General features: G+C 40.5%; 1 protein-coding gene across 5 annotated transcripts in view; it reads left to right on the top strand.

Moving 5' to 3' along the window:
* Positions 1-22,338, top strand: part of RBPJ (recombination signal binding protein for immunoglobulin kappa J region) — a 102,583-nt gene that overhangs the window by 66,909 nt on the left and 13,336 nt on the right. For all 5 annotated transcript variants that reach the window (XM_070398396.1, XM_070398414.1, XM_070398382.1 and 2 more), the window contains 3 exons: positions 2,892-2,987; positions 11,201-11,366; positions 19,375-19,549. In XM_070398396.1, coding sequence (XP_070254497.1) covers positions 2,892-2,987; positions 11,201-11,366; positions 19,375-19,549 — 437 coding nt within the window. The remainder of the gene's footprint in view (positions 1-2,891; positions 2,988-11,200; positions 11,367-19,374; positions 19,550-22,338) is intronic.

Genomic DNA, 22,338 nt, shown 5'->3' with positions numbered 1-22,338 from the left:
ACAATGGGGTAAAGATAAAAAAGTAAATGATCTTTTTTCAATTTTCAACGAGATTTTTTTTGTGTATTTTTTTTAACATTTTAAGTATTTCTCTAGGTGTTTTAAAAAATCTATTAACTGCTACCATTTTGATTCTCATCTATCAGAGTGATATTTGAATTAGCTTAAACTTTCATACTGAGTATTTAAGTTACAAATGTCAGATTTCATGGGATTTGGCAGGCCTTTCACAATTTGACTCCCAACTTGTCAGCTTTATTCATGGCCATGGCTTACGTTAGTATCTTAACAAGAGAATTTGAGATTCTAATTTCTGACCCTCACTTATTAATTGCAAGACATTGGGCAAGACACACATACCTTTTTGGATTTTGAGGATTACATGAAATGATGCATTTAAGTGTTAAGCTAAGCACCTGACACTAAGTAAACACTCAAAGAATGTTGCTGCTGTTTTGTTGTCTTGGCTGCCTTGTTCCTCAGCTTGACTATCTCACTGTACTCAAATGTGCAGGGTTGGTCGTGACCTTTTCCATACTACTCCCAGACCCTGGGATGCCTTACTTGTTCTGTCTACTCCTGTTACTTCAGAGATTACCTCTTCTAAGAAGTTTTCCTAGCATGTAGTCCTTTAGTACCCTTCCCCTCCTTTACATAGACATTCCCCTACTGATCATAGCTCTTTGGATCATGTATTTCATTACAATTTGTTTTCTGAACTGTTGTCTTACCTGAACTTTAAAGCCCCTTTTAAGGGATAGGGATGAATTCTCAATATTAAACATAAATACTGTCTTCTAGATTATCTCCTTTAAACCCCTCAACCACTTTGTGTTAGATTAGCAGTATCATCTGTTATTATCAGATAGGAAACTGAGTCTGGATGAGGTTAAATGATTTGCCCCAGGCCACATAGTTTCTCTAAGTGCTACAAGTCTAGAATTCCCCACATTTGTACTACTATTGTGTAGCTATCCTAATACATTTGTCTTTTATTTATAACTCATGCACTGGAGGGGAGGTCCCTCAGCCTGGCCTGCTCATAGTCTGGGAGCCCTCAGGGGTGGGAGGCGACCCGGCCATCAGGGGAAGGCGACGCCCCATCACACCTCTGATGCTGCCACTGCCAGCAGCGCCAGCCTTGGCCGGCCCTGGTAACCTGAGCCTTGGGTGGCCCTGGGCGGCTGAGCAGCTGCCATCCAAGGCTTGCCTGCTCCTCGGGCCCGCCCTAGGCGGCTGAGCAGCCAACATCTGAGGCTTGCCTGTCCCTCGGGCCAGCCCTAGGTGGCTGGGCAGCCGACATCTGAGGTTTGCCTGCGCCTTGGGCTGGCCCGGGGGGGCTGGGGGGCTGAGGGTGGGTCTGGCTGCGCCTACTCCTCCCCACACACCGCGGGGCTGAAAGGACTGGGGGACTCTGGCAGGGCTGAGGGGACTCAGCGCCGCCATCTTGTGGCTGTGGGCGCTACCATCATTGTGATGGTGTGATGGTCAATTTGCATATTCTTGCTTTATTAGGATACTAGAAGATAGACTTTTTATTAGATAGATACTATTAGATAGAATTTCATGGTGCATGAAATTCGTGCATGGGGGGCATGTCCCTCAGCCCAGCCTGCACCCACTCCAATCTGGGACCCCTCGGGATGTCCGACGGCAGAATCGGGCCTAAACCGGCAGTCGGACATCCCTCTCACAATCCGGGACTGCTGGCTCCTAACCCCTCACCTGCCTGCCTGCCTGCCTGATTGCCCCTAACTGCCTCTGCCTGCCGGCCTCATCACTCCCTAACCGCTCCCCTGCCAGCCTCATCGCTCCAACTGCCCTCCCCTGCCGGCCTGTTCGTCCTTTAACTGCTTGCTCCCCCACGCCGGCCTGATCTCACCTAACTGCTTGCTCCCCCTTGCCAGCTTGATCTCACCCCTAACTGCTTGTTCTCCCGCCGGCCTGATCACCCCTAACTGCCTGCTACCCTGCCGGCCTGATTGCCCCTAACCGCCTCTGCCTCGGCCCCCGCCACCCTGGCTTTGTCCTGAAGGAAGTCAGATGTCCAGAAGATGTCCGGTCGACCTGGTCTAATTAGCATAATACCCTTTTATTAGTATAGATAAGTAAAACAGCATTTAACTTATTAAAACTGTTTCCTGATTATTATCTTTGAAACAACTTTGCTTTACTTTTGTATTGTGTGCAAATGTCCAGAATTGGGATTCTGCTGATTCATAGTTATAAATTTGATCTAGTGTTCTTTATACTGCTTAGCAAAATAATTGAATAAATAAATATATTTAACACATGGAACTTTTAATATATTTATACATAATAAATAGGTAGTTGGAGTGCTTTGTACTTGAAAGAATTAACTTTGTCCCCAAAAATTTATTCAGTAACTGTGTGTTTATATGTACATGAGATATCCCTTTCTTAGTCCTTATGTAAGGCTTGTTATTTTAAGAACATAATAACAACTTTGGATGACCTAATGATTTGTTATGGCTTTGTATTCACTGAAAAACACTCATTCTAATAAGTAGATAATTAAATACAAAGTATTGCATGTCATTAAGTTTATGAACAATTTAAAGCCAAATTTAGCAATGTACATAGTGATTCTGGAATTGTAATTGTGGTTTCGCTCAGTTACATCATAAATTCCAAGAATGAAAGACAGTTTCTTCTTTTAAAGAAAAAAGTATAAAGTTGAAGATGAGCAGTATTTATTGCCCCCATTGTATAATAGGCTTTAAATTTAGTTCATAAGTTTGTTTTGTCTTAATGTTTTTGCTTTTAGATTTGCTTGTTTAAAATATACTCACCAGCATTTTTCTCATTACAGAGCTTAGTAATATTTTAAACCTCACCCCTGTAATAGTAATATTTGTGTTTTATTTTAGGGAAGCAATGCGAAATTATTTAAAAGAGCGAGGGGATCAAACAGTACTTATTCTTCACGCAAAAGTTGCACAGAAGTCATATGGAAATGAAAAAAGGTAAGATTATTATTTTCTGGTAGGTAGTTGATTGTAGCTGTCATGTGAATTTGCAAATGATGTGTTAATATGCAAGAATTGTTTCTCGGGTTATTTGCAAGTACAAAATGAAAAGTAGGGATTTATCTCTATTGAAGGAGAAACAAAGTGAGTTATGGCAGATTTAGTAGAGATCATCTGGTTGAATCCCTGATAATTACAAACTGTAATCTGTAATTTTTCTTTGGGGCTTCATGATGTTTTATAAGTATTTCTGGGATATATTAGCTTGTTCAAAAAAGTAGCTTTCCTTTTGGTGGTAAATTTAGTTTTATAAATAAACTAGAGGCCTGGTGCATGGGTTTGTGCACCGGTGGGGTCCCTCGGCCTGGCCTGCGGGGATCAGGCTGAAACGGCCAGGTGCACAGATTCGTCCAGGGTGTGTCCGGTCAATCTCGCCCACTCCTGATTGGGGCCAATCGGTGCTGGCTGGCCAAGGCAGGCCTGCGGGAGATTGGCCAGCTGGGGAGGGACCACAGGAGGGCTCCAGGGCCCCAGCAGTAAACTAACCTACTGGTCGGAGCATCTGCCCCCTGGTGGTCAGTGCACGTCATAGTGACTGAACAGTTGAACGAACAGTCGGACACTTATCAGGCTTTTATTATATAGGATTATTATATAGGATGTGACCCTGAGTACCATTTTTTAAAAATATATTTTTATTGATTTCAGAAAGGAAGAGAGAGGGAGAAATAGAAACATCAATGATGAGAGTGAATCATTGATCGGCTGCCTCCTGCATGCCCCCCACTGGGATCGAGCCTGCAACCCGGGCATGTGCCCTTTACTGGAATCGAATCAGGGACCCTTCAGTCCACAGGCTGACGCTCTATCCACTGAACCAAACCAGCCAGGGCCTGAGTACCATTTTAAAAAGGAAAAGACTAAACAAACCCCTGAATTGAACTATGGAGTGATTATAAAGAAAAGAGCTCCCAGTCCTCTCCACCTTGCCCCTGTGCCTGTTCAGATTAAGAAAAAACAACTCTGGCCAGTGTTGTTCAGTTGGTTGGTTGGGCATTGTCCTTTCTACCAAAAGGTTGCCAGTTTGATCCAGTCAGAGCACATATCCCTGTTGCAAATCCCTGGCTGGGGGCATGCAGGAGGCAGCTGATTGATGTTTCTCTCTTTCTTTCCTTCCTCCCTCCCTCCCTCTCCCTCTCATTTCCTCTCTTTATAAAAAAACAACGAAATAAAAAAATCTTAAAAAAAAGAAAAAACAACAAAGCTGAGTTAGTACTACATAAATGTTGGTACTACAAAAATGACTTATAAGTAAGATTGGCCAAAATTAAGTTACAACAAAGTGATCTTTATGTTTAGTACTTGTCACAGTATTTTATAAATTTCAGTATTTATGATGTATGATTGTGGACTTTGGTTGTTTGTTTTTTCACTTTATTCCTAGAATTTTCTTGTTAATAGTTTCTCTAGTCTTGTCTTTCAGACAGCATTTTTCTATTAAGCATTTCATGGACGAAAGGCTTGCTTATGGGGGAAGATGAAAGATTTTTTGAATTGGCTAGAAAGATAGGAAACGAAAGTGGGAAAAGGAATGAAAACTCAGGTTTGGATGTTGGGTTGAAAGGAATGGGTGGAATCATAGATAAAGAAAATCTTAACATACGTATAAGAAGTGAATGTAAGTATATAATTACGTTAATTTACATGCTGGAAGAAAATTAAGGCATCTCTTCCTTAAAGTTCTCTAAATCTGAGCTGAAAAGTAGGTGAAGCTATTTAATGATAATTTTGTCCTCAAAGAGGATGAACAAGTGAAAACAGTATTTAGGACTCATACTGCCAAGTGTTCTTGTATATCATCATTCAAGTTTGCTAAATTTCTGATTATTTTATCTTTCTTTACTAGTAGAACTAATCATCTGATCTACAGTAAATATTGGAAAAAGTTGGTATCTGCAGTTTGGGACATAAAGACTAAAGCAAGATAGTGGCTCCTTTTTCGAAATTCAGAGAGAGAAAGAGAATTTAAATTGAGTGTGTGTGCATAGCTGATCATCTGCTTTTTGGGTTTGGTGTTTTCTCTTTTTTTCTTTTTGGTTTTGGTTTGATTTTTCCTAAGCAAAACCTAGCAAGGCAATACCTTCATTATTTGAGATGAATCTCAAATTAGGCCAGTCTTGCACCTCACAGTGAATCTCAGGAAGAAACAGTTTCCCAGTCTTGAGCCGGACATTGTTTTGGAAATGCATTTACAAGTGTTTTTAAATTTTAATTCTCAGAATAGTTTTATAAATAGGTATATTATAATCCCCATTCTGTGAGTGAGTAAACTAGAAATCAAATACCAGGTTCACTTTGGAAATCCATGTAGCCAGGATTAGAACTCCTGGGTCTATAATTCCAAATGTCTCACACTTTTTATTGCCCTAATTTCCATAGCCTTCCATTTTGTGTTTGAGTGTTGGTTATTTACAACAGGGCTTGAGGATGAGGTTAAGATACCTAAAGAACGCCCATTTTGTAAATAAACTTTGCCTAGGATTATTCCTTTTACCATCAGCTGAGTGAGGCTGGGCTAGATCTAATGGAAATAAGATTAGACATATTTACTGTGTGGATATCAATTCAGGCAGTGCTGCTTTCCTTTCTCTGGATTTTTGAAGGTGCATTTTAGTACAATTGGATTCATTCACTCATTTCTTTATTTCTGATGACCTGTTAGGTGCCAGGTACTATGCAAAAGGATCTTTAGTGAGAATTTTAAAAGTTAGGATGTCATTTAATGCTATGATGGATAACAGGCCTAGTGGCAATAACAGAAGGGCAGAGCTACTCAAAAAATTACATCTAAGTCCAGATAAAGTCCCTGTTTATTAGTCACTGTTAAAAGTATATGAGTAACAAGCTGTAGTGGCTTATCAAGTTAAAATCTTGATTTAAGGGTTATTTATTTTTATTGTGGTTGCCTTTATTTCCTATTGTTTGGATATGGCCTGGCCAATCTAAAACACCACTCAAAGGAAAGCTTGAAGAGCCAAAGCTTCTAGCCTCCAAAGAATGAGGGAAAAACTATGAAAAGACCTAGAGTAACTACTTTCCTATATTTTTACATGTTTGTACTAATGTTTCTCGAGTGGACATGTATTAGTTTTACAATAAAGGTGGAAACCAGTTAAAATTACTTTTTTTTTTTTTTTTTTAAGTATTCATAGTAAGAAAACATTCATGCAGTCCAGCCTTCCTGGAAGAGGTCTGGTCCCTTACTCATTGAGAAGAGTGCACAGTGGGAAGAGGAAGATGTGCCTTCTTGCTTGTTGATCTAGATTTGGGCTTTTCTGAAAAGCTGCTAAGGCATAAAGCGTGAAGTATCCTGGGGACATGACCACAGTCCCTTAGCATATAAAATAACTCGAGTGAATGATGCTGGAAAAGTTTGGTCAGGAAATTCTATCCTATAATTATAAATTGTTCAGACTAACTTTTGTGCCTGATAACAGAATTTGTTTGCTTAGCACACCCGGTATCCCATTTATGTTAGTAGTTAGTTTTACCTTTTCATGGAAGAAAGAAGATCTTTGCAAGTTGAAAAATAAACTTTTAAAGATTATTTTGTGTAGAGGATATTTTCCAGTAAAGAAATGGGGATGCCATTTGACATTAACATTCCTTCAACTTTGTCAAGGAAAGTACTTAAGCAGTAGTGAAGGTGATGGTGATGCTGTTGAGGCAATAAAGCCATTTAGATAATTAGAGTACGACTCTGAAGTCATACTGAGAATGTGTTCATTGAGATAACTATGGCATGCAGACAGTTCCAAGGTGTTTTTTGTTTTGTTTGTTGCTTCTGAATTGAATAGTCATCAAAGGGTAATGATTCTGCAAAGGTGATCAGATAATGTAAATTATGTGCTTGGGTTTCATCTAACCTATTTTAAATACTGGGATGAATAAAAAGACTTCTTTGAATCTGTAAGGTATTTTTCAGATCTTATCTCAGGATATGAGGGAAAAGTTGTTGAATCATTCTCTGAAGATGAAAATGGATTGAACTAGAAAATGAGTAAAATCATAAATGTGTTTATATCGCCACCAAGTGGCATAAAAAAGCATTGTTAGTCATAGGTGCTTAGAGCTACTGGGAAAGATTAGAAAATAAAGGCACATTGTTTCATAGGATACCTTTTACAGCAGCTGTTAAACTCTGTTAGCTGGCCTCCTGATGGTCGAACTTTTTACTCGCTGTTTTTGGTACACATTAACAACCTAGTCAAATTTTAAAAATGTATTTCACACCTCATTAGAAAGGTGTGTTTTAATCGTTAATTAGGGTCCCTCCCCCCACATCACCATTCCTTTAATTTCTGTCCTCTTTTTTTGGTACATAAACTTGTCTTCTATTTTATTATGTTACTACTGAAGTCTGTGGAAATGAAAGTATGATTCATTAGCTGTTTTTAGGAGGTAGTAATATTAGGATATTTTAAATATTTTTAAAATGACATCACATTTTAGAAATCTCTGTTTCGATTATATTGGATTTGCTGTTTTCTTCACAATTTTTTGGGATAGTTGTAGAGTTGATTAAAAAAACAAGGATAGCTCAAAGGCAGTTAAGAGTCTTTTTCTGTTTGTTTATTACGATTGAAAAAGCACTTTCAGTAAAGAACCTTGGTCAGTGTTTTGGGTGATAAAGAATGTCTTGCCTCCTGTAATTTTTTAGTTTCATGCCCTTTTATCATAGGACTTTTGAGAGAACCAGTACTACCTAGTCTTTTACAGGTTTTGCCCTCTTTATATTTTTCAAATGGGAAATATAAGTACTTTTTATGAAAACTTAATGGGATTTGACTACTATATTTGGTATGCTATACTAAAGCACAACACTTTGAATTTTATAGCTGGTATACCAATTTACTAAGAAGTCTTAACATTAATGTTCAGTAAAATACTAATAGGAGACGAGTTTCCAAAATTGATATTCCTGAGAGTATGTATGCCAGCTAGGTGTTTGAGTCTGTGCCATGGTAATCATTGGGCAGCTCTCAGCATTAGAGACCAGAGCGATTCCTGATGTGGACTTGAGTTGAGTCAACTCCAGAACTAGCCCAGCTAATTCAGGAATTCCTCTGACCTTGGAGTGACCTAGAGTTGAGCCCACTGCCTCGCCTGTGACCTCTGTGTCCACTGTGAAAGTGTGCAGGAATGAAAGCTGCTCTGATGGTTTAGATAAATATGAGAAAACTCCAGAGGCTTCCCTCCTTACTCAGCTTGACTCCTAAGGGCCTACTTGATCTACTTACCTATTATCTCTGGCTTCATCTGTTGTTCTCTCCTCTTCTTCCCTACTCCAGACACTTGGTCTGTTTGTCAGACACCCATGGCTGTAGGTTGTGACTCAAAGTCACCTTTCTACAGAAGCTTTCCCCCAGCCACTGGGTCTTCAACATTTTAACTACCCTCTTTCCTGCTTTCTCTCTCCCTCTCTCTCTCTCTCTCTCTCTCTCTCTCAGTACTTATCACCAGCTAACAGATTATATACATTATTTTACTCATTTACCTTTTTAAAAAATTGTTTGTCTCTCCTATTAGAATGAGAGTTGCATCAGGACAGAAATTTCTGTCCTTTATTTTGAAACTACTATTTTTGCAGCACCTGGTACAGACTAGGGATATAATAAATAATTTGGTGAATTAACATTATTAAATAAGCCCAGCTCACTTCTTGTATAATATGTAGATTGCCTCTAAGTAGTCTTTGAAAGTTGAGCAAAAAGAAGGTGCCATCATATATATATATATATATATATTTTTAACATTATTTTTATTGATTTCAGAGAGGAAGGGAGAGGGAGAGAGATATAGAAACATCAACGATGAGAGAGAATCATTGATTGGCTGCCTCCTGCACGGCCCCCTCTGGGGATCGAGCCCACAACCCAGGCATGTGCCCTTGACTAGAATCAAACCTGGGACCCTTCAATCCCCAGGCCGACACTCTATCCACTGAGACAACTGGGTAGGATGCCATCATATATTTTTATTCAATCAATACTGTAATAGGTGTTAAGAGGGGAGCAAACAAGAACGTGATATTACTACTGGTAGGAAGGCCTGAGTGCCAAATCCAGTCTGCAGTGTCTGTGTATGCATGTACACACGTATGCAGGTGTACAGTTTTTTTAAGTCTGCTTATTGTTGGCTTACAAAGCATTTAGTGGCCACATTCTAAAATTTGATTTCAGGGATCTATTGAACAATTGAAGGATGTGACCAACACTAGGCCCACATACCTGTAGTTCAGCAGTGTGATTGGTATATACTCACAGGCTTGCCATTCCCTATTACAGTGATGGCGAACTTTTTGAGCTCGGCGTGTCAGCATTTTGAAAAACCCTAACTTAGCTCTGGTGCCATGTCACATGTAGAAATTTTTTGATATTTGCAACCATAGTAAAACAAAGATTTATATTTTTGATATTTTATATATTTAAATGCCATTTAACAAAGAAAAATCAACCAAAAAAATGAGTTCGCGTGTCATAGGTTCGCCATCACTGCCCTATTGTCTTGTCATCAGAGCCACACACCAGTAGTTAATTGTAATTGTATTTAAGCTCTTGTTTTTCTTACAGTGGTCTTGAATTAAGAAAAACTTCCTATACTCATAACTGTACAAAAAGTGGGAATTACCATGAGGGATAAGTAGTTCAAGAAAGAAGGGAGGGATCCTCCCTCTTTGGGTAATTAAAGGATATTTTTACTTACTTATTGTACACCTGGTTCACCATTTACATTACTTATTTGGCTACTATTTGAGTTTCAGGCCCCTTGATAATCATGGCATAAATGTTTTAAAGTATGTACAAGTAAGAATATGTAATTGAGCAAAAGCAAATTATAACCTACACTAGAGGCCTGGTGCACGAATTTGTGCACGGGTGGGGTCCGGCCGGCCAGCCCCGATCGGGGGCTATAGGGCTGGACTGGCTGCGGGGAGGGGTCGAGCGCGGTTGGCAGGCTGGCCCCACCCCCTGGTCGACTCCCAGTCGAGGAGACAATTTGCATATTAGCTTTAATTATATAGGATAAGGACTAGATTGATGACCTGAACGATGTAAAAGATGGGGCTTGAGCTAGGCTTTGAAATAGATATTTTTTTAATTGCTAAAGAGAATATTATAAGGATGTTATTCTAGATGGGAAGAATTTGTGAGGACAGATTTTTGGCAACTAGTGAAACAAAAGTATTGGAAGTCTGAGAGTTGAAAAGATACAGTTTATTATTCTTTCACTTGTCCACATGCACCAGGTGTTGTGGGTTTAAGATATATAAGGCATAGTAATTCAGTGATCATCCACTTTACTTTTACTTCTACTAGTTTTATTGCTATTTTGAAAGTCTCTACTTTGGCCATTGTTCTAATTCTATTTTCTAGGTTAATTATATGATATAGTTAGGTGTAATATCCATAGCAATAATGTCATTAATTAATACTACCTCATTTTGAGACCTATTTAGTAATTGCAGATCCTGTGGTGTGGTGTATTGTGTTTTGTAATTTGTTAGAGTACATTAGATTTGCTGAACTTTAATAGTTCAGAACTCTGAACTGAGTGCATCACTCTACACAGGTGAGTCTTACCTGAACAAATGTAGTCTTAGTGGAAGTTTTGCTTCTAGTATCCTCATGTGACTATTTGCATTATAAAGGGCTTCATTAGGAGCTAACTTAGTGCAGTTCAATATGATTTTTATATTCTTACTAAAGGCCCGATGCACAAAATTCATGCAAGAGTAGGCCTTCCTCCCCCCGACTGCCAGCACTGGCTTTTCTCCAGCACCCGGGCTTCCCTTACAGAGGGAAGTCCCGCCCAGCCACTGCAGCCCCCTGATCGGTGGCCTAGGCCTCCCTCTTTGGGGTGATTGTGGAACCCCCCTGATTGATCACCCTGCTGGCTGGTGACCTGGGCCTCTCTCTGTGGAGCAATCATGGGGCGATGGCCAGCCCCTGACCAATCACATCACACCCACCTTGGCTGGCCTGGCGCCAGTGGGTGTCATAGTATGGCCCCGGATGGTCGCCCCGGTGGTTGTTCACTGTTTGGCTGTTCGGTCAATTTGCATATTGCACTTTTATTATATAGGATGTTCAGACAAGAAAACGCATTTTTAAAATTGAATTGCATTGTTTTTGTTCAAATTGTTTCAGGTTTTTTTGCCCACCTCCTTGTGTGTATCTTATGGGCAGCGGATGGAAGAAAAAAAAAGAACAAATGGAGCGGGATGGTTGTTCTGAACAAGAATCTCAACCATGTGCATTTATTGGAATAGGAAATAGTGACCAAGAAATGCAGCAGCTGAACTTGGAAGGAAAGGTAAATTAAAACTGTTGATTCCCCATAAAGGCACCATATACCAGAATCTAGTAGTGTCCTTATTTGTTTTTTTGGGAGTGATTTGTTCCTCCTCCCCACCCCATTCTTTATTGTATACCTGGTTCACCATTTACATTATATTACTTATTTGGCTACTATCTGAGTTTTCAGGCCCCCTGATAAGACATGATATGTTTTAAAGTATGTACAAGTCAGCTATTGGTAGCAATCTCTTTAAAATATAAATCAGAACCAGAAATAAACTTCTCAAATGGCTGTGGTCTAGTCATGATTCATGGCACTCAAGCTGTTGACATCTAATGGTGGCACTCAGCTTGCTAGCAGCTCTAGCGGGCTGTGAATCAGGTTTCCATTGGAAGTAATAAGCTTAGGAGTCTAATCACTCATCTGAGAAGGTTGTGATGCTCAAATGATAAATGCATAGTTCAATAGTATTTTACTCTGCTCTTTTAATCTTAGTCCTATGCTAGAAGCAAAATGATAGAGATAAATTCTTAGAGGCATTGACTTGGGTTATAAAGATCATAAATGTTTTCCCTCACCTCTTTGTGGAGCAGAACTATGCTATAGGCAAGCACAGCCACAATTAGCTTTAGTCAGACTTTTAGAGATTTTTAAAAATTAATTTTCTAGGGAATGAAACATATCAATTAATTTTACTAATTGTATGTTATAAATTTAAAGAGCTGTCATTTCAATCTGTACCTTTGGTATTCAAAAATAATTCTTTATTGGCTTAGCATTTAACATTTGTTTTCCCCTGATATTAAAATTTAAAAAAATGGTTAGTTCTTATCTTAGTGACCACATAAATGTCTTTTAAAATAATGCATAAAAAGCTAGTTTTTCATTTAATATATTTTTATTGAGTGCCTTAATTGGCCCTAGGAGGGGTTGGAGGGCAGCATTGAGGGTGGTGAGCTAGGGGATTTGTACTCTCAAATTCAGTTTTAGCCCTTTTATAGAGAACTAGAGGCCCAGTGCACGAATTCGTGCATGGGTGGGGTCCCCCCCACACACATACACCTGGCTGGCAATCAGGGCCAATTGGCTGGGGGGAGGGACTGCAGGAGGTTGGCTGGCCACAGGAGGTTGACTGTGGGAGCGCACTGACCACCAGGGGGCAGCTCCTGCTTTAAGCATCTGCCCCCTGGTGGTCAGTACATGTCATACCAATTGTCGGAATGGTCGCTTAGGCTTTTATATATATAGTTGAGCAATAAGAAGCCTCAATATCAGCTTTTTTCACATTTGAGTCTTTTTTTTTTTTAAATATATTTTATTGATTTTTTACAGAGAGGAAGGGAGAGAGATAGAGAGTTAGAAACATCGATGAGAGAGAAACATCGATCAGCTGCCTCCTGCACATCTCCTACTGGGGATGTGCCCGCAACCCAGGTACATGCCCTTGACCAGAATCGAACCTGGGACCTTTCAGTCCACAGGCCGACGCTCTATCCACTGAGCCAAACCAGTTTCGGGTACATTTGAGTCTTTTTATGTCATTTATATCTTTGTAATTTTTATCAGCAAGACTTGACAACTATGTATTTTAAGTTAGGTTTATGATAAAACTTATTACAGTAAAGGTTGTTTCATCTTAAAAGAAAATAGAGCAGTATAAAGTATTTCTAAGTTATGACCCTTGAGCCAAAGTTAAGGATATATGTAAGTGGTGAATTTATCTAATAGGCCTAAATGTCTTACCTATTTTCCTCATATAGAAAGTGTCAGAGTTCTATGTTGCAAGTTGTATCTCAACATTTGGTACTGTTATTAATTAGGTTAGACAGGTAGATATTGAGAAGCCAGGGATTCTAGAGACCAGTGTATATAACCATGTTAATTATTGCTTGCTTTAACTAATTTCAGCTTCCAGCAATTGTAAGGGAAGTAATGCCAACCAAACAGCATTCCCACTCATCTTTCCCAGAATCATAGCTTAGTATATCTTGCCTTAATTTCTACCATTATGTTCTTTCCCTACGCCCTAGAAATTCGCAGAAGGGGAAAAGAATGCCTGAGAGCTCAAGCATTATTAGCATCTAAAAAACTTACTAATAGGGTAGCACAATGCCTATATGCTGAAATTATATGTTAATATTTAGTTTGAATGGAAAATGCTATTGGAGAAGTCTATATAAAGTAAGACTTGTCAAGAGTCAGTAGAAGGCATTCCAGGCAGAAAGAAGGGCATAATCATGTGCTTGGGGCATTAAGGCATGAGAACGTGGTATGTTTGGGTCCAAGTAGGCAAAGATGGCCTGAGCAGTGGGATGCTGAACTTGAGAAAGAGGCACTTTGCTCCTGTCTCACTTAAATCACCACAATGCTTTTGTAGCATTAGATCAGTATTTCTTTTTTATTTCAGAGTAGATGTTTGAGTTGTTTTTAAGTTAAACTGTGTACTATTTATAGAAAGCTTGATTATGTACCATTTTCTAGAATCTTGGTAGATAATTTAGCTTTTCGGTATGATGAAACAAATGTAACTTTAGTTTTTATTTACTCACTTTCCTAAAGCCATAATGCTTTTTGAGTCAGTGACTTCTCCCCTTTTCTCTTACGGGATTTGACTAGTTGTGGTCATTGGCCTTATATATTTTTTATAATAATAGTTGTAATAAAATTATCTCAGGTGTGATTGTGTGTGTGTGTGTGTGTGTGTGTGTGCATTCAAACTGCTTGCTTTTGTAATTAGGGATGTATTTCCTTTCTTTCCAAGGAGACATATGTGTGTTTGCCTTTTCCAAATAAAATAAAGCCCTTCTCTACTCTTTTTTGCCTTTCCTGTTTGCTAGTTTATCTTATCATTTTTGCTAACTTTCATTATTTTCTCTTTTCTGATATTGATCATATCCTTTAATGTTAACACTGTTTCTCATATTGATCATATCCCTTAATGTTAGAAATCAAATTTTGCCATGACAATGTCATTGCCTTCATTTAGATACAAATTTCATTTTTGTTCCCTGTGCCTGTCTGCTTTAGTATATTGATACCCATATTCCTAGGCTTTGTCGTATATTTGCAGAATAATTCCATAGGTTAGGCTTAATTTGACCACTCATGCTTTTTAAAGTATTTACACATGGCTCCAGCCACAACATATTTGAATGCTTAGAGATCTTTGGGTGAAAGGATCAGTGTGAATGCAAATACTATGGTTTTTATTTATTTTGTACTAGAGGCCCGGTACATGAATTCATGTACGGGCGGGGTCCCTCAGCCTGGCCAGCGATCGAGGCCGATTGGGGCATCTTGCCCAGTTTGAATCAGGGCCGTGGGAGGCTGGCCAGGGGGAGGGGCCACGGGAGGTTGGCTGGCCATGGGAGGTTGGCTGTGGGAGCACACTGACCACCAGAGGGCAGCTCCTGTGTTGAGCATCTGCCCCCTGGTGGTCAGTGTGCATCTTAGCAACTGGTTGACTAGTTATTCCGGTAACAGTCGCTTAGGCTTTTATATATATACTAGAGGCCCGGTGCACAAAAATTTGTGCACTCAGGGGTAGGGGGGTCCCTCAGCTCGGCCTGTGCCCTCTTGCAGTCTGGAACCCTCGGGAGTGACCACTTGCTGGCTTAGGCCTGCTCCCCGGGGGGATTGGGCCTAAGCTGGCAATCAGACATCCCTCTGGCAGCCCGGCAGCCCGCGGGGGGATGTCCACTTGCCAGTGGGGAGCAGACCTAAGCTGCAGTCGGACATCCTTAGCACTGCTGAGGAGGCAGGAGAGGCTCCCACCACCACTGCTGTACTGGCAGCCATCAGCCTGGCTTGTGGCTGAGCAGAGCTCCCCACTGTGAGAGCGCACTGACCACCACAGGGCAGCTCCTGCATTGAGCGTCTGCCCCCTGGTGGTCAGTGTGTGTCATAGTGACCAGTCATTCCCAGTCTTTCTGCTGTTAGGTTCAGTTTTCATATTACCCTTTTACTATATAGGATAGAGGCCTGGTGCACGGGTGGGGGCCGGCTGGTTTGCCCCGAAGGGTGATCCGGATCAGGTTGGGGGTCCCGCTTGGGTGCCTGGCCAGCCTGATGACGGGCTGATGGCTGTTTGCAGCTGGTCACACCCCCTTCAGGGTGGGGGTCCCCACTGGGGTGGCTGGCCAGCCTGGGTGAGGGGCTGAGGGCCGTTTTCAGGCTGGCGGGCGACTGAAGCTCCCAGCCTCTTTTTCTTTTCGTTTTCTTTTATTCTGGGATTTATTTACCTTCTATAGCTGTCACTGGAGCTAAGAGCCGGCTCCAGCTCTGAGGCTGTGGCTGGCTGAAAGTAGGTATCTGGGTTTGTTTAGCTTCTTTAATTGAAACTCTGTTGCCATCACTGGCGCTCTAAGTTCTGAGCCCGCTGGCGGCTGAAAGCAGGTTTCTGGGTTTGTTTAGCTTCTATAATTGCAACATTGTTGCATTTGGAGCTCAGAGCTGAGCTGCGGCAGGCGGGGAACCTTGGCTTCCTCCATCACTGGAGCAAGCAAGCCTCATGTTCACTTCAGTTGCGTGGCTGCCAGCCGCCATCTTTGTTGGCAGTTAATTTGCATATCTCGCTGATTAGCCAATGGGAAGGGTAACGAAGTTATGGTTAATTACCATGTTTCTCTATTATTAGATAGGACTAGAGGCCCGGTGCACAAAAATTTGTGCACTCGGGAAAGGGGGGTTCCTCAGCCCGGTCTGCACCCATTCACAGTCCAGGACCCCTTGGGGGATGTCCACCTGTCGACTTAGGCCCACTCCCTGGGGGATCAGGCCTAAGCTTGCAGTCAGACATCCGTCTGGAAGCCAGGGAGCCCTCAGGGGATGTCCAACTAAAGGCTTAGGCCCCCAAGGGATCAGGTCTAAACCGTTAGTTGGACATTCTTAGTGCTGCCACGGAGGTGAGAGAGGCTCCTGCCACCACCACTGCGCTGGCCAGCCATGAGCCAGCTTCTCGCTGAGTGGCACTCCCCATATGGAAGTGCACTGATCACCAGGGGGCAGCTCCTGCATTGAGTGTCTGTCCCCTGGTGGCCAGTTCGCATCATAGCAACCGGTCATTCTGCCGTTCCGTCAATGTGCATAGGCTTTTATTATTATTATATAGGATGTCCCTATTTCCCCCCTTTTGCCTCCTCTACCCAGCTCTTGCCCCCCACTTCTCTCTGGCCATCGCCATACTGTTGTTTGTCCATGGGTTGTGCATATATTTTCTTTGGCTAATCCCTTCTTTAAATTCACTTCTTTAAATTTTTATTTTCAGATAAGTGCTTATAACTGCACTATTATATATTTTCTATTATATCATTTAGAATTAAGATATTTTTTAATTGAACCCTTGTAAATTTTAGCACAATTTAATAAATTATGCTAGAAGCAATTAGGAGATTTTTTCATGTAATGCAGATGCATTTCAATTAATATTTTATTAATTTTTTAATATTTTAATTTGAAATAATCTCATACATGTAAAAAAAAACTATAAAATACTACAGTATATTATATGTATCCTTCACCCAATTTCTTAGGTGTTAATAATTTAAACATAACCATTATACAACTAACAAAATTTTGAATATATTTTTCTTATAATCTCTTTAATGTTACTTAATCCATTTACTTTGTTTTTGTTAATCTTCACCCAAGGATATTTTTCCATTGAATTTTAGAGAGAGTGAAGGGAAAGGGAGAGACACATTGATTGGTTGCCTCCTGCACATGATTTGATAGGGACTGGGGATCAAGCCAGCAACTGAGGTACATGCCCTTGACTGGAATCAAACCAGGGATCCTTCAGTCCACGGGCTAATGCTCTATCTACTGAGCAAAACAGGCTACACCTTAATTCATTTACTTTTAATCTATATGTGTCTTTATATTTAAAGTGGGTTTTGTTTTTGATTCACCCTCATAATCTGTCCTTTAATTGGTGCATTTATGCCACTGACTTTCAGAGTGCTTGCTGATAGAGTTACTACCATATCAGGCGGCTTCTGGGTCTTCTGGGTCCTGCCCTACCTTGCCGCCGGGGACCCAATCGCATCCCTGGCGGCAAAGCAGGCTGGCTTCTGGGTCTTCTGGGGCTGCCCTGGATGGCGGCGCGCTGGCGGCTCGTGCTGTCCTGCCCTGCCTTCAGTATGCAAATTAGCCACCATCTTTGTTGGCGGTTAATTTGCATATCACGCTGATTAGCCAATGGGAGGTGTAGCGAAGGTACGGTCAGTTACCATGTTTGTCTATTATTAGATAGGATAGACTAGAGGCCCGGTCCATGAAAATTCATGCACTGGAGGGGGGTCCCTCAGCCCGGCCTGCCCCCTCTCACAGTCCTTGAGCCCTCAAGGGTGGGAGGCAACCGGGTGATCAGGGGAAGGCGACGCCCCATCACACCTCTGCTCCTCCCACTGCCGGCAGCACAAGCCTCGGCCAGCCCTGGGTGGCTGGGGGACTGAAGGGCCTGGGGGACTCCAGAGGCAGGCGCGCAGAGTGGCCGGGCCGCCTGCCTCTCCAGCGGGGCTGAGGGGACTGGGTGCCGCCATCTTGTGGCTGTGGGCGCCACCATCTTGGAGGGCAGAGCAGTCAATTAGCATATTCCCTCCTTATTGGCTGTGGGTGTCACCATCTTTGAGGGCGGGGCATTCAATTAGCATATTTCGTTATTGGCTGTGGGCACCGTCATCTTTGTGATGGCATGAGAGTCAATTAGCATATTCCCTCCTTATTGGCTGTGGGCACCACCATCTTTGTGACAGTATGAGGGTCAATTAGTATATTCCCTCTTTCTTAGATAGGATTAGTATGATTAGCTTTGTCTTCTGCAGAACAAAGTCTCTCAAAGCTTTTACCACACTTTTGATTTATAAAAATGTAATTGAGTGTAAAATATTAAAGATGGCATCTAAAGTTTTAAATATAACTTTGCTATTGAGAAGTAAAGTAAATTATGGCATTATTTTGTTCTGCTACTAAAATTGCCTATGAGTAAAATTCAAAGATTAAAACCCTAGAACGCTTTTACTTATTTTTTAAATGGGAGACATTTGCCCTGCTTTTAAAAAGAAATACACAGCAGAGGTAGTCATAGAAATGTGCTTAGCCTAATTTTAAAATAGAGCATTGATTTTTTTTTTAAGTAGATAATTCAGATATTTTAAATACTTTAGCTTTGTTTGAGTATCATTTTACCTAGTTTGGAATAGGTCATTAATTTAGTCCCTTCCCTAATTCACAGAGATCGGGGGAATAGGAGAGATTTTAGAATTCTCATACATGTTTGAAAAAGTAGCATTTTCAAGTGTCTTTGCTGTTTTGCACGTGCTGTAACTCTTAATTACCAGAATATATTTTCTGATAGACTGACACGTCTTGCTGTATTTAGTTTTTCTAGTACCTTTAAATTCAGTTCTTTTGATGATACAATATGAATTATCCCATTAGGCAAAGTTAACATTTTAAGAAGAGTCTTTTAAATAAAATGTACTCATTGAAGCCCTTTCTGATGTAAGATATTTTGTAGTCATCCAGCTAGTATTGACCTTGTTTTCATCGGGATTATAGGTGGTTACTCTGGTGTTCACATTGAATGCGCTATCTTGGGAAGAACCACTACTAAATTTTTTACATAATTTGATTGGATTTTGATGGCCTTATTTATATATTTTCTTTACAGAAAGACAGTCTAGATTTCTTTTAGCTATAAAATTCTATTTTTAAAACTTACCACTAAAACTGATAATTCTATGATATAGATGTAGAGTTATATAAAACAAGAAAAGACTAGTCTTTAAAATTCTTTTAGAGGGGGTAAAATAGTTCACAATGTTAGTATTTTATAGACTTGATAAGGAAGACTGTACTTTGTCATCAGAGATTAATTTCAGTAATTTTATAGTTGGTTTTGTTCAGCCTTATTGAAATTACTTCATTTAAGCCTGATCAAACCTAGCCATGACCATACAGAGTTGTAGGTCCATAACCAACACGGTTTTGGTGCTATTAAAACTTTCCTTTTCTTTCACAGAACTATTGCACAGCCAAAACATTGTACATATCTGATTCGGACAAGAGAAAGCATTTCATGTTGTCTGTAAAGATGTTCTATGGCAACAGTGATGACATTGGTGTGTTCCTCAGCAAGCGGATAAAAGTCATCTCCAAACCGTCCAAAAAGAAGCAGTCATTGAAAAATGCTGACTGTATGTATATACTTCAATTTTCTTTTGTCCCCAACTCCCACCATGAATTAAGATAAATTTTACTATTTTTAAATTAAAAATTGCTTTTTGATAGTCAATTCATTCTTTACTAATATTTTTGTGACCCTCACTTTATCTGAAGATGTCACATTCATTAATTATTGCTGCTTTATTGTCTTTTTTTTTTTTTTTTAAATGGACAATACCTGGTTTGGGAACCAACTAGACTTGGTTTATCACTGCTCCCCAGAGACGTTTAGACAATAGGAGTTTTTTTTCCCCTTTTGCTGTCACAGTGACTGCAGGGAGTGATGTTAGCTTTGGGTGTCTTGGACCAAGAGAGTCCCATTTCACAAAGTTGATTTACCAAGAATGTCAAAAGCACCTCTTTGAGGGACACTGTAATATCAGATAGGCCTTGCAAGGCTGTCCTGAGAACCTACACAACATTTTTAACACGGTTCTCTGCCAGAGACTGCTATCTCATCAGCAGAGTTTTAGGTTCTCAGAGATGAGTGCTGTCTGTTTGCATTAAACATTTCCACCCCTATGCCCGTTTTTCTTATTTTAACTTCTTCTTATGAAAACTTTCAAACTTAGTGAAAGGGAGAAAGTAGCATAAGGTGACCATCCACCTGGCCTCAGCGGGTTTTTATCAGTTGTTTCATTATCTCCATCACCACCAGCACTTCCTTCTCCAGTTGCTGGAATATTTAAATGTAAATCTTGAATGTCTTATCCTTTCAGCTACCATTTCTTCAGTCGTGCCTAACAGATAACTTTCTTTTTAAACATTGTTACACCTAATAGAGTTGACCGTTCTTAGATGTAAAAGCCAAGCCATGTGCAGATTTATCACATTCCTCAGAAATATGGTTTTACAATAGTGTTTTTGTTGTTTTTTAACAATTGACTTAACTGGATCCTAGCAAAGATCATGCATTTTAATCTGTAAGTTTCTTCTCTCCCTTTCCAACCTTTTATTTCTTCCTTATCATTTATTTGTTAAGAAATGGGTCATTTTTCCTGTGGAATGTCCACATTCCAGATCTGGCTGATTACATATTTCTCTGTCTCGTATTTTCCATAAATTGGTGGTTAGACCTCAAGGCTTTTATTTTAGATTTAGCTGGTCCTATATATGTTCATTCCTATGGAATCAGAAGTCATATAATGTCTGAACATCCCACTTCTTGTCATGTTAAGATTGATTATAGTGAATTGAGCTATTGTTAGCCCAGCCCATCCATTACAAAGTTCTGAGCAGTCTTTAATCTGATGGTTTTAGTAGTAGTCATTGATAATGCTGCTTAAATCAAATAGTTCATCAAGGGCTGCAAAATGGTGACTTTTCTAATACTTTTACTCATCATTTCTGCATTTGCTAGCTGTTTGCTTCAAATGTAGTCAGTAGAAGAAAAGCAGGATAAATGCTTATTTACTAATTTGCAGACCAACAATATTCTTTGAAGGTGATCATGAGGTTTTAGGATTTTTGTTTTGTTTGTTTGCTCTTATTTTGTTTTATTTTTATTACGAACTTACAGGTTTTTATATCCTATTGATTTTTTAGTTCACTCAGTAATTGTTATTATTTATTTTATGGAATATTTCAAACATAGTAGACAGAGTTGCATAATGAAATGAAACCTCCTGTGTTCTAACGTTAACCGTGATTTTAACTTCATTTTCATTCTATACCCCACTCTACCCTCATTTTAGTTTGATGCAAATCCAAGACATTGTATCATCTATAAATATTTCTATGTGTCTCTGAAAGATGAAGTTTCTTGTTTTTTAATATAATCACCATGACATCACATGAAAATAAACATCCTATCTAATAAAAGAATAATATGCAAATTGACCATCACTCCAACACAAAGATGGCCGCCCTCATGTGGTCAAATATGGTCACCACAAGATGGCCTGCAGGGGAGGGCAGTTGGGGGGGGGGGGGGGACTAGGCCAGCAGGGGAGAGCAGTTGAAGGGGGACTAGGCCAGCAGGGGAGAGCAGTTGAAGGGGGACCAGGCCAGCAGGGGAGGGCAGTTAGGGGCAACCAGGCCTGCAGGGGAGCACAGTTGGGGGCAACCAGGCCTGTAGGGGAGCGCAGTTGGGGGCAATGGGGCTGGCAGGGGAGCAGTTAGGTCTCGATCAGGCAGGCAGGGGTGTGGTTAGGGGCTGATCAAGCTGGCAGGCAGAAGCGATTAGTGGCAATCAGGCAGGCAGGCAGGCGCGCGGTTGGTAGCCAGCAGTCCTGAATTGTGTGAGGAATGTCTGACTGCCCATTTAGGCCCGATCCCACACCAGGCAGTCGAACATCCCTTGAGGGGTTCCAGATTGGAGAGGGTGCAGGCTTGGCTGAGGGACATACTCTCCACCCTCCCCCCCCCCCCCCCCCCCCCCAGTGCATGAATTTCATGCACCGGGCCTCTAGTGTAATAAAATAATTATAAAAAGAAATAATTTCATCAAACATCTAGTCAGTGTTGAAACAGTATAAAATGTAATTATTTAGCTCTTTGTTTGAATCAAAATTTAAATAATGTCCACCAGAAGTTACAATATATATTGTGTTGACACGTCCTTGAGTATATTTAATCTGTAGATTCCCTCTTCATTTCTCCTGTCTCTCTCTCTCTCTCTCTCTCTCTCTCCTTGTAATTTATTTATTTAAGAGACCGAGCCATTTGGCCATGAGAGCTCTCCACAGAGTGGATTTTGCTAATTTCATTTCTTTGATGTAGTTTAATGTATTTTCTGTAAATTGGTGATGGTAAAGAGAAA

The sequence above is a fragment of the Myotis yumanensis genome, unplaced genomic scaffold (assembly GCF_028538775.1).
Source record: "Myotis yumanensis isolate MYYU_CA2020_CCGP unplaced genomic scaffold, mMyoYum1.0.hap1 SCAF_1, whole genome shotgun sequence".
NCBI classification, from domain to species: Eukaryota; Metazoa; Chordata; class Mammalia; order Chiroptera; family Vespertilionidae; genus Myotis; species Myotis yumanensis.
The sequence above is the reverse complement of the archived record's forward strand: the minus strand, read 5'-3'. Positions and strand labels throughout refer to the sequence as shown.